The 12,444-nt window shown below is 47.7% G+C and overlaps 1 protein-coding gene and 1 long non-coding RNA gene across 3 annotated transcripts in view; one reads left to right on the forward strand and one right to left on the reverse strand.

The window, feature by feature from the left end:
* Positions 1–4,354: 4,354 nt before the first annotated feature.
* LOC144327773 (uncharacterized) lies at positions 4,355–4,874 on the reverse strand. Its single transcript, XR_013392873.1, has 2 exons — positions 4,764–4,874; positions 4,355–4,392 (listed from the first exon to the last, which is right to left on the reverse strand). It is a non-coding gene; the product is annotated as an uncharacterized LOC144327773 (long non-coding RNA).
* COL24A1 (collagen type XXIV alpha 1 chain) overlaps positions 4,824–12,444 on the forward strand; it is a 165,058-nt gene continuing 157,437 nt past the window's right edge. For both annotated transcript variants that reach the window (XM_028732889.2, XM_077928502.1), the window contains exon 1: positions 4,824–4,941. In XM_028732889.2, coding sequence (XP_028588722.2) covers positions 4,886–4,941 — 56 coding nt within the window. In that variant the 5' untranslated portion in view covers positions 4,824–4,885. The remainder of the gene's footprint in view (positions 4,942–12,444) is intronic.

A 12,444-nucleotide genomic window follows, 5' to 3' on the forward strand; every position in this document is an offset into this window, starting at 1 on the left:
AGAAGAGAAGAGAAGAGAAAAGAAAAGAAAAGAAAAGAAAAGAAAAGAAAAGAAAAGAAAGAGCAATAAACTACTTTCAGGAACTTTTTGCCCCTCTAAAAACCTTTCTGGTACAGTGGTGCCTCGCAAGACGAAATTAATTCGTTCTGCGAATTTTTTCGTCTAGCGAATTTTTCGTCTTGCGAATCACGGTTTCCCATAGGAATGCATTGAAAATCAATTAATGCATTCCTATGGTCAAAAAAAGTCCAAACAAAGCCAAATTTGGTACAACAAGAGTTTATTAAGTGCTCTTTAAAGTCACACATACTGTAAAGAGCATTTCAAAAATTGAAGGAACAATAAATTAAGTTTCTAAACATGACAGAAAAACATTTAAAAATCAACAAAGTGTACAGTACATTTTCTAAGACTCTGGGGGACAACTCGAAGAAGGTTCCTCTTCCACTCTTTGCTTCTTGCTGAAGAACCTGTCCATGGTCTGCTGCTTCATCCGCCTTTTCAGCACCTCCCTGAAAGGCGACATGACCCTCGTATCAAAAGTGTTCACAAGGTCATGTGCCACGTGCTTGTCAGGGTGGTGCCGCTGTGCAAAAGCCTGCACATCCTTCCACTTCAGGCAAATGTCCCTCAGTTCTTTGGAGGACAACCGTTCCTCAGTTGCTTCCTCCTCTTCCAGCGAGGCCTGTTCCTGCGCAGCCTCTGCCTGCAGTTCGACCAGCTCCTGGGTGGTCAGCTCGTGGTCGTGCTCCTCCACCAGCTCGCTGATGTCCTCCTCTGTGACCTCCAGGCCCATGGTCCTCCCCAAGGCAACAATGTCCTGCACCACGGTTGACTCTGGTGCATCAGAGTCACTTGGTGCCACACAGTCCGGCCACAGGCTGCACCAAGCGCAATTCAAATTTCTCTGGCTGATCCCGTTCGAGGCCGTGGTGATCATCTTCAAGCAGGTGACGATGTCGAAGTGGTCCTTCCAGAATTCCCGCAGGGTGATGGTGGTGCAATCAGTCACCTCGAAGCATCGCCTGAAAAGCTCCCCCAGCCCCTCCCCAACTGTTGCAAACCCCTCCCCAACTGTTCCCCCAGCCACCCACCACACAGAAATTCAAACCCAGATTTTTTTTTAAAAAAAAACAGCAGAGTGCCCCAATGGTTACAAAAAATCATAAAAATGCAGAAAAAAAAACACACAAGCTTCCAGATTCTTGCAAACCCCTCCCCAACACCAAGTCCTTGAATTCCAAACACCCCAACCCAAAATCCAAAACCCCCCAAAAAAGTTTTAAAAGCATAACTTACCAAATGGCTGCAAAAGAAGTTTTGGAAAAGCTTCAAAAATCACCAAAGTCTTTAAAAACCTCAAAAAAGGCTACTATGTACACTGCGTTCTATGAGTTGCTCCTCGAAGTCAAGTCGCAACTGTATTAATGGTGTTAAGAAAAGGGAAACAAACTTGCAAGGCGTTTTCATCTTGCGAAGCAAGCCCATAGGGAAATTCGTCTTGCGAAGCAGCTCAAAAACGGAAAACCCTTTCGTCTAGTGAGTTTTCCGTCTTGCGAGGCATTCGTCTTGTGGGGGCACCACTGTAATTCTATACAAATGGGCAACACTAGACAGGGGGGGAAATGCTCCGCGAGTTTCAAAAAATTAACTATTTGCTTTTAACAACTCTATAAACAGGTAAAGGTAAAATACCCCCTGACAGTTAAGTCCAGTTGCGAATGACTCTAGGGTTGCGGCGCTCATCTTGCTTTACTGGCTGAGGGAGCCAACATTTGTCCGCAGACAGTTTTTCCGGGTCGTGTGGCCAACATGACTAAGCTGCTTCTGCCAAAACCAGAGCAGCACATAGAAACGCCGTTTACCTTCCCGCCGAAACGGTACCCTATTCATCTACTTGCACTGGTGTGTTTTCGAACTGCTAGGTTGACAGGAGCTGGGACCGAGCAACGGGAGCTCACCCTGTCATGGGAATTGGAACTGCCAACCTTCCAATCAGCAAACCCAAGGCTCAGTGGTTTAGACCACAGCACCACCCCCGTCCCTAACAACTCTATATGTGGGTCCAAATAAGAATTAAGCAATATGACCTTCAGACTTCTTTTTTTACAACACTGAAAAAAGGCCTAGTTTGCATATTGTACAAGTTATGCTTGTAAATTAACCAGAACATAAAGTTGGTTCCCTAGGCTTACAACAGCATGTCCTGGCCACTGATGAGGGCCAGAGGACCTTGAGAGTGTATTAGGCTGCTTTTTACCTAAAGCCGCTACTAGGCTACTAGGGTGCTGAAATGGGATTGTAATGCCCAGACTGGACAGAATGTGCAAACCGCTTCTTGTATGGGAGCCATTTTTGGATTTGGCCAAACATTATCATTAGTCCCAGAACATCATCAGCATCATCAATCCCTATGTGCTTGCTTATCCATCTCTGCAATGCTTGCTCAAACTTCTAGATTTGCAAGTAAAAAGGTTGGTACAGAGCTATCATTAATTTCTAGCACTGTCTTCTTCAAAAGGAGATTGCATTTGTAAAGGCTGCCTTGAATTTCTCAGGAGTGGTAGAAAGCAGGGATATTTCATTAGCTCTGTGGGAATACCTCTTCTATGTGGTTCCTTCTATCCCTAAATGACTTCAGTTCAAGATGGTTATTATAAGAACTGTATAACTTTAAAACCAATGCCTCAGTTTACATGTTGTCCTCTATCTCGCTCTTCCCTCTTTCCTTTTGTGCCCTGCTTTTAGATCATAGATCTGAAGGCAAGCACTGTAAGTAAACCACTCTGGGGGGCTTTTCAGCTTCAGAGTGGGGTAAAAACAATGGAAACAAAAATGTTGAACCTTATTGCGAGCTCCTTCACAATATTTCGTTTATTCATTGCAGATGACGCAGAAATCCAAGAAGTTTCTTCTACAACATTTAATGATAAATTTTACAACCCAGTATATAGCTCATATTTTTAACCATCCCACTTTTGCGTGAATCGGAACGTTTCAGAGGTGTTGCTGTGAGTGCACTGAACCGTTTAAAATCTCTGACTCAAAACACATCAAGAAGAACCATCTTCTCATCTCCCTCTCTGCTGGAGATCCAACAGCTGCAATGCAAATTCTTGTTAGATTTGCTGACACCTTTATAGTATTGTGGCATTTTGCAAACACCACACTCTAAGGTAGAAGTACCCCTTGTATACATTGAAAGTGAATACAGTACAGTATACCGTAATTTTTGTCTTTGTCTTTTAGAGATGAAAAATCTTAACATGCTGAGTCTGACTTGAAATATGGATGGTTTATGTGCATATTTACCTCAACCACCCAAGCTGGAGGGGGGGGGGAACGCTGTGTTGACACACAGTGCTGTGAGGAGAGCCCTCAAATGGACATTTTTCCTTAAAAAGGGTGGCCTTTAAAGTCTTTTTCAGTAAAAAACAAACAAACAAACAAACGTGAGGTACAAAATGTAAGGTGGAAGGGAGGCAATTGCACCCAGGCAATAAAAGTGCAACCATGGTCATACATATTCAGGGCTGTATTTAGGTTTGATGAGGCCCTAAGCTACTGAAGCTAATGGGGCTTTTTATGTGTCCAGCTGTCCTTTGTCAACAACAAATTGTCACTGTTCTTTGTGTTGAATATATGCTATATGGTGATTTATGGACCTAATGGGTATCTAAAGCCATTTGCACATGTTTCTGTATGTAGATTTTATTTTATTTGTTTTTCATCTTATATTTTGGAAATGTACATCCACGGTTTTTTCCCTTTATTTTTTTGGGGGGCCCCCCAAAAGAGTGGGGCCCTAAGCTACAGCTTGTTTAGCTTATAGGAAAATCAGGCACTGGATTCCTTAGCAGTTAAGACCCACTGACTGAACTCGGTGAAAAAGCGCTTTGGGGGATTGCAGCCTTAATAAGGGGGCGCGAGCCATATCAAGGCGGCAGCAGCAGCAGCAAGCCTGGGCTGCTTCGCTTGCAAAAGCGCTTTCCCTCCAAAGCGGGACACAAAACCGCCGCCGTGAGAGCGCGCGCGTCCAACCCTCTTCGGGCGCTGCAATGGGGGAGCCCAAAGTAAGCAGCAGCAGCAGCAGCAGCTCCCGGGCTCCCCTCAGCGGCGGCGGCGTCGGGCCGCCCACCCAAGCCATCCCGAGTCCGGCTCTTGTCTCTCGCTCTGCCTCCTCTGCTTGGCGGCTGCCGGGAGGCCGGGGGAAGAAAAGAGAGATGCGTTTGATGATGTAATCGCCAGTCAGTGAGCGGTGAAATTTAACACCGAGCGGCGGTGGGGAGGATTCGCTTTGCTTTGGGGTTGGCTGCTCGCTCTGCTCTGCTCCGCAGCCAGAGGCAGAGTCTCCTTTTCAGCTCCGGATGCCTGCGCTGTTGCCACTAGAAGCTGCAGAGAGAGCAATTTAAAAAGTTTGGTGGGGGGTTTTTTTGCCTGCGCGTTGCAGAGCTCCCCCCCCCCTTTTTTTTTTCTTTGCCAGTCTGGACCTTTGCTGCAGCTGTTCCCCCCCTTCCGTGCAAAAACCCACCCCGCCGAAGCCCCTCACGCCAACCACCACGCGACACCCAAACAACAGCGCCCGGGCGGCCGCCGGCGAGGCACGCGCGAGGCGCCCCCTCTCGCGCCTTTGCCGAGCTGGCGCTTCCCCGCCATGCGGAGCGAGACCCGCTAGGGCGACCTTCGCGCAAGCAGCAGCAGCAGCAGCTCCTCTCTGGGCGGAGCGGAGCCGAGGAGCGGCGTCGGAGTTTCATGGACAGTACCTGAAGCCCCTGGCTGTGAGGAAGCGCTTGAGGAGGAGGAGAGGGGGCGCCCCGAGGAGAAGGAGAAGACAGCCGCCTTCTGTTTTCGGTTAGAACTTCGCTGCCCGGACAAATGCATACAAATGCCTTTAGGAGCTCAAAGGACAAGGAGTGGAAGCATCTCTCCCACCGCGAAAACGTGAGTTTCAGGCGGGGGGGGGGCGGCCGGGGAGGCGAGAGCGCGGGATGGAGGAGCCGCGGGGCGCGCCGCGCTCTCGCCGCTTGTCAACGCGGTGGCCGAGCGGCGGGTCCCGGCTGTTGCAGCGGCGAGGGGGTGGGGGGTGCCTGCTTATGATGGGGGGGACACAGAGGAACCAAGTTCCCCAATGAAATATTTTGAGGACCCTCCCCAAAAAAGTTGATGGCCATTCACACGGTGTGCGTGCGCCCTGACTTGCGATGATTGCGTGGGGCGGGGCTTTATTTTATTCAAGTTGGCACCAATGAGTTGACAATGGTCAACAGCAAAGATGCTCGTTTGTTGGAAGATCTCCCTTCTCCTTGCCCGGCGAGGCTGTTTCTGGACCTGATGTTTTAAAGCCCTCGTGGGGGAAAGTTGTTGGCGCGTTTCCCATTCCTGGGAGGAACAGGATGCCGGGACTCCCAGGTTTCCCCCAGCTGTCCCTGGGAGTTACCAGGTCCGCTCATCTGCAAGGAGACTCTAGCTTTCTCGGTTGACCTTTCCCCTCGTTAAACCAGAAGGAAACATGGGTCCTTTTTTTTGCATTTTATTTTTTAAAAAATATTAATTCTGTTTTATTTCCAGCACCAGATGACAAGTTTGAGTGGGCTGGCCTGAGTTGGGAAGCAGTTGATTGATTAATGATGAACTGGCAAGTTTGTTTGGGTTTGCTGAGAGCAGACTTAGGGAGGAAGCATCTCTCTTAACCAGAGATGTCTATGGTTGCCCTAACCACAGCATTCTTCTCCACAGTTTGCCAGCTCTCCTGGATAGTCTGCAAGGACATGCCAGCTCTGCAGAGGAGCAGCTCCCAGAATTAATATTATTCCTATTGGAACTGGGGACGGACTTCTGTGTGTGGATTCCAGCTCCACATCGAAAAGCCACCTCTCCCCCCCTCCCACTCAACATCTACCACTCTGGCAAGAACTTGCTTACATTGATCCTGTGAACCATTAGATTAGCAGATCTGTCCCAGTCACTACAATGAGCATAATCATTCTCCCCTGATTTCTGAACATTGATGCTCCCTAGAGCCAACACATGGTTTTTTTTTTTAAATAAAAAAATATTTTTATCTTTGGACTTCCTACCTACCTAGGAGCAAAAAAATTGCCCTTTCTTGCCCAGTCTGATGAGGAAGGGCCTATCAGGGTATAAGGACAACATGCAACCCATGTGGGGAGGCCTCACATCCCTGTGCATGTGTGAGATGTTCATGGTATGAGACATAATGAGGGTGAAGTTGTGCCTTTCCGTCCATCCTCCCTGGAAGGGCACAGTTCATGTGTGTTATTTTTAGAGAAGGAACCATTTGGGTTCCAAGCAGATTTGGCTGCATTCTAGAGGAGGGAGCTGCTGCAAAGACTTAGCTGCCTGCAGACACCCGTCTTTCTTTCTTTTAAGAAAGAAACAAAACCCTTGTTTTAAACCAATCATTATTTTTATTTTTTTACTGGTGATCTGGGGCTATTTAAAGTTCCTGCGTTCATGAAGCATGACAGAAAAGCACTTGCTTTCCCATCTGTGCAGCCCGGTTTTGGGAAGGAAGCAAAAGGGCACCCAAGATGACTGTTATTGGGAGAGGAAGGAGAGGTTTGGAGAAGGGTTGCTTGTTTGTACATGTGTGTGAGAGAGAGGGGAAGAGAGGAGGGGGCAGGGAGGCAGCTGACTGGAAAACCTCTCTCCCACCCTCTTTTGCTCAATTCACAGGCAAGTGCTGCATTGAGAGGTCAGGTTGCCAAAACTTAGCTTCATTCCGCTTCCCTCTAGTTCATCTTTAGTAATAATCTTTCTCTTTCCCTGAAGGCAACCAGGAGCAAAGAGGCATTTGTTGTTACTTGTGATGGATAGGACTACTTAGTTAGGTTTGACTTACAGGCATGAGAAATCAAGGTGATCTTCCTGGATGCAGTTTGATTTGCCCTGGGCTTTTGCTCATTTTCTGCTTAGAAAATCAACAGGCTCTGCCAAGCAGCCAATTCTTTTAATTTAATACAGCAGAGTCTCTTGGGGCAGCTCTCTGTAAACAAATCCCTTGGCGTGCGAGGTAGTCTTTCCACGGAAGAGCTGGAGAGCAATTTGCTTTGTTGAGATTTGCAAGGCTGACTCCTTTTGTTTTATGCTTCGCTGGTCTGAATTTATTCTTCGTCAGATGTGTCTGCTCTTTAAGGCCCAGTTCTCATTGAGGTAGTTAAACATGGATCTGGAGAGGAGCACTTCAAATGATTGAATGTCCTTTCAACCAGAAAAATAAAAAATTATGGGAGCAATAATTTTAGCGGAGAGCTCTGGCAATCATTCCATAAGCATTTCAGCCCAAATAAGTACCTGCCCCTTAGGGACGCGGGTGGCGCTGTGGGTTAAACCATAGAGCCTAGGACTTGCCGATCAGAAGGTTGGCGGTTCGAATCCCCGCAACGGGGTGAGCTCCCGTTGCTCGGTCCCTGCTCCTGCCAACCTAGCAGTTTGAAAGCACGTCAAAGTGCAAGTAGATAAATAGGTACCGCTCTGGCAGGAAGGTAAACTGCGTTTCCGTGCGCTGCTCTGGTTCGCCAGAAGCGGCTTAGTCATGCTGGCCACATGACCCAGAAGCTGTCTGCGGACAAATGCTGGCTCCTTTGGCCAATAAAGCAAGATGAGCGCCGCAACCCCAGAGTCGGTCACGACTGGACCTAATGGTCAAGTGTCCCTTTACCTTTACCTTTAGACTTACGTGGGGCTTAGTCATGCGGCCACATGACCTGGAAGCTGTACGCTGACTCCCTTGGCCAATAAAGCTAGATGAGCGCCGCAACCCCAGGGTTGGTCACGACTGGACCTAATGGTCAGGGGTCCCTTTACCTTTACCTGAGTACCAGTCCCTTAGGAGCTAGATGTCTAATTTTCTATGAGCCAGTCTTCCAAAATGAACTTTAGATTGAATACTTGACTAGCCTAACCCGGTGTTAGGCTAAGAGATGGTGACTGGCCCATGGTCACCCAATGAGCTTCATGGCTGAGTGCAGAATCAAATCTTGGTCTCCCAAGTCATAGTCCCACACTCTAACCATTATGCCACACTGGCTCATTGCCTGCAGATAGTGCATGGGCCCAGCAGATGATGGTTATGATAGGATTTGGATGCAGTGTTATCCCACAAAGGCTAGTGACAGCAGGGCAGGGATTTCAGATGATGAGTAAATGCGAGGGGATTGTGTTAGCCCCAGCTGATGCACGTGCAGGGCGCAGGTTCAGCTGCCATGAGAGGGAGCCATACATGTGTATGCATGTATGTATGTATGTATGTATGCATGCACGTAGGGCTCCTCTGTCTGAGAGAGGGGTTCCCTGGTCGGTCAGTATCCTGTATGCATGGGGCAACATCAGTATGCACTTAGATCTTGTTCTCATGGCCATGTGGGCGTCTGTCTGAACCCTCCCAAGGTTTTGGGAGAAAACCTTGGACCCAGCTATACAGCTGCAAATATAATGTTTTAAGTGCATTATACAAATGGGACACCAGATGGCGCTGATGAGCTAACGACAAATTCCACAGGTTTTTAAGAATGGTTTTTTAAAAAAACATTTGCACAGTGTTTTTTATATGTGTGTTGTTTCAGCCCTTGTGAATTTCACCAATGATGGTAAAATTTACCCCCACTTAAAAAACCCTGTATGTATCCACACAATACAGGAGGGATAGCTAAAATGGTGCCCTCCAGATGTTTCGGTCTACAACTGCCATTATCCCTGACCTTTGACCTTGCTGCCTGAGGCTGATGGGAATTGTAGACCAAAACACCTAGAGGGCACAACGTCGGCTAACCCTGTATAAGTGCTTGTCAGGGCCGGCCTTACCGTTAGGGAGTTGGACAGCCATCCGGGGCAGCAACAGTCCTTGGCAGATCCTTCTGCACCTCCAGCTGTTCTGCTACATGGCTTTGTCTGGGCTCCCTAAGCTGGTCTGCTGCTCCAGATGTGGTGGTGGAGCTGTCCTGTCACTAGTGTTGAAGTAAGATTCAGCTGCTAATTTATTTGGCTTCTGCATGTGGAACTAGGAGGAGTTGCTATCTTGTCCCTTGCCTCAGGTCACAAAATGTGTCTGTCCTGATGGTTGTGATTAATGGATGCTTCCAGATAGGTCTTTATTATGGGATGGGAGCTCATCATGCTTACCCTTTTTCTATAACATCAACATAACATCATTGGCGTCAAAATGCCAACCCCTACTTTGCCTTTAAGGGACGCGGGTGGCGCTGTGGGTTAAACCACAGAGCCTAGGACTTGCCGATCAGAAGGTCGGCGGTTCGAATCCCCGCAACAGGGTGAGCTCCCGTTGTTCGGTCCCAGCTCCTGCCAACCTAGCAGTTCGAAAGCACGTCAAAGAGCAAGTAGATAAATAGGTACCGCTCCAGCGGGAAGGTAAATGGCGTTTCTGTGCGCTGCTCTGGTTCGCCAGAAGCGGCTTCGTCATGCTGGCCACATGACCTGGAAGCTGTACACCGGCTCCCTTGGCCAATAAAGCTAGATGAGCGCCGCAACCCCAGAGTCAGCCCCGACTGGACCTAATGGTCAGGGGTCCCCTTTACCCTTTACCCTTTACTTTACATCCCCAGAGTTGGTCAAGACTGGACCTAATGGTCAGGGGCCCCTTTACCTTTACCTCACTTTGCCCTTATTTAATCTGGATTTAACATTTCTGGGGGAAAGCTGATTGGTTAACAAAAAAGCTTTTGCCATTGACCTGCTTGTGATATCTGTCCAGCTTTTTGCAGTATTAAGCTTCCATCTGGAAACACCCCCAAATCTATGGGGCAGGGTGTATTGTCAGCAGATACCAAGAAAATCTGTTTCTCACGCTTTCTGCAGCATATATTGCCAGCCCTGAGAATTACTGAAGGATTTGGTCATGTAAATGACTGTTTATGTTTTTGGCAGTGGCTAAAAATATTGGCACTGTTATAAAAATAGTAAAATACTGTTTATGTTATAACTTTCTATATGCAGGATGTTGTTTAGACAGTAACAGTCCTAAAACCTAGGAGCCATTGTGGACCGAAGACTGAATATATGAATCCAATGGCTGCAGCCAAAAAAAATGGCAATGCAGTAAGCCCCTGCAATCTGCATGCATTTAACTTGTGCACATTCAGCTTTAGGCACTTGGCCCCCCAAAATGGGGGGGGGGGGGAATTAAAAGGCGGCAAGGTATTAGGGAAAATGAATGTGGCAATCCATGCCCCCCCCCAAGAACCCAGTGAGTTTTGACTATACAGTGGTACCTCAGGTTACAGACTCGGCTAACCCAGAAATAGTATCTCGGGTTAAGAACTTTGCTTCAGGATGAGAACAGAAATTGCGAGGCGGTGGCAGCGGGAGGTCCCATTAGCTAAAGTGGTACCTCAGGTTAAGAACAGTTTCAGGTTAAGAACGGACCTCCAGAACAAATTAAGTTCTTAACCCAAGGTACCACAGTACATGCTTTTGGCTTTAGGTGCAATCCCTGGAACGTAACCCCAACATAAGTTGCTGGCCTACTGTACTGTTTTGGGTTACATTAACAAATGCATTATTTAAAAACAAAACAAGAGCTAACAGAAACTTGGGTAATTGGTGGCTTGGGAGCTCTCAAAGTTTTCCATCACACTGCCAATACTGGACCCACCCCACCCCACTGCAGTGCAAGCTGAGAGCTTTACAACAAAACAAAAGAAGCAATCTCCTTGCCTTGTGAATAACATAGCCCTATGTGAGGAGTGAGGGTGTTAAAAAATCATTGACTTACTGCTTAGCTTGTGCAGGAGTGAGTCAATGAGTAAAACCATCTTAGCAAGCACTAGCTCAGTTTCTACTTTTTGTTCCCATGTCATCCTCTTAGGACGTGGGTGGCGCTGTGGGTTAAACCACAGAGCCTAGGACTTGCCGATCAGAAGGACGGCGGTTTGAAACCCTGCGACGGGGTGAGTTCCTGTTGCTCCGTCCCAGCTCCTGCCCACCTAGCAGTTCGAAAGCACGTCCAAGTGCAAGTAGATAAATAGGTACCACTCCGGCGGGAAGGTAAACAGTGTTTCTGTGAGCTGCTCTGATTCATCAGAAGTGGCTTAGTCATGCTGGTCACATGACCTGGAAGCTGTACGCCGGCTCCCTCAGCCAATAAAGCGAGATGAGCGCCGCAACCCCAGAGTCAGCCCCGACTGGACCTAATGGTCAGGGGTCCCCTTTACTTTACATCCTCTTAGTAAGGTGCACATATGATAAGCCCCTGGCTTAGGGTCATAATAGGGAGCATGCAGTCACAACCTGCAGCCATTAAAGGCATCAGGGTCTGGACAGCCTGCTTCAGACACCTGCTTATCCTGTCCCATGTCCTATGTAGGGTTTCCACATGCAACACATGCTGCTAGTCTTCTGCTAAATGCTCACTGCAGAAGCTCTTCATTGCTCCTTCTGACTTGCTACCTGTCCTCTGAGCACCCTGTTCCTGCCAGAATGAGCATTGTTTCATGATGGCAGGAGATCACAGAGGTGTAGCAATGGAAGGTGGATAATTTTTATTTATTTTTTACTAGGCGCATGGAGAAAGCAGGAGTTGGCAAGTGCTGAAGCAGGCTCTCTTGTCTGCAATATTTATTAGGGGGAGGGGCCCTCCTCCCTTATAGAGTCACAAAGAGGCAAAATACTACGCAGTTCTCATCCAGGGGATTTTTCATATGTACATCTAAGTTGACACCATGCAGTTCAGTATCTCATAACTTGCAGCTGAAATGTGCACACTACCTCCATTATTAAAAAAAAGAGGTGGCTTTTTGAAATTTGCTATCTCTCTATGGTCTTTGATCCATGATTATTGTTTCGTACATACAGCTTGTGATTTGATGTTGCAGTGATGACTGTGCATACACTTCTCAGAACGAGTATGCTCATCCAGTGGCATAGCCTGGGAGTGCCCACAGGTTGGCCCGGGCGCAAAATTTGTTAGGGGCGCAAAATTTCAAACACCCGGTGCTGCCTCCATACAGCTACACACTTCCATCGCTGGGCTCTGTTGAAAACAGCTTCTCCATTCAAACCAGGAAGTGACCTCTCCAAACAACGGAACAACTCTTCTTAGCTCTGCGGCTGCGATCTCCTGGGTGACATCTATGCCGTAGGCAGTTGAATGTGCGTACGTACTCTGTCTGTTTCCCTCCCCCCTCTTTCCACGGCCCCGGACACTGGCAAACCACGCTACGCCCCTGTCCATCTGAGGGTTAAATAAACACTACCCGTCACCTCAGAGTCATATCGTAAGTCCAAACAAAGAGTGAAAGCATATAAAGCTTGGTTCGATAACGTTTCCGTATAGCTTCATGAACATGGCATATGACCAGCTACCGTTTGTGGCAGTGTTGCTTTTAAGCTTTTCATTGAGAAATAATGTGGCTAGATGCACAAGAGGACAGGGCTTCTAAACTCCTAGCAGCTGAATTCCGTTTTTCT

The sequence above is a fragment of the Podarcis muralis genome, chromosome 5 (genome assembly GCF_964188315.1).
Source record: "Podarcis muralis chromosome 5, rPodMur119.hap1.1, whole genome shotgun sequence".
Classification (NCBI taxonomy): Eukaryota; Metazoa; Chordata; class Lepidosauria; order Squamata; family Lacertidae; genus Podarcis; species Podarcis muralis.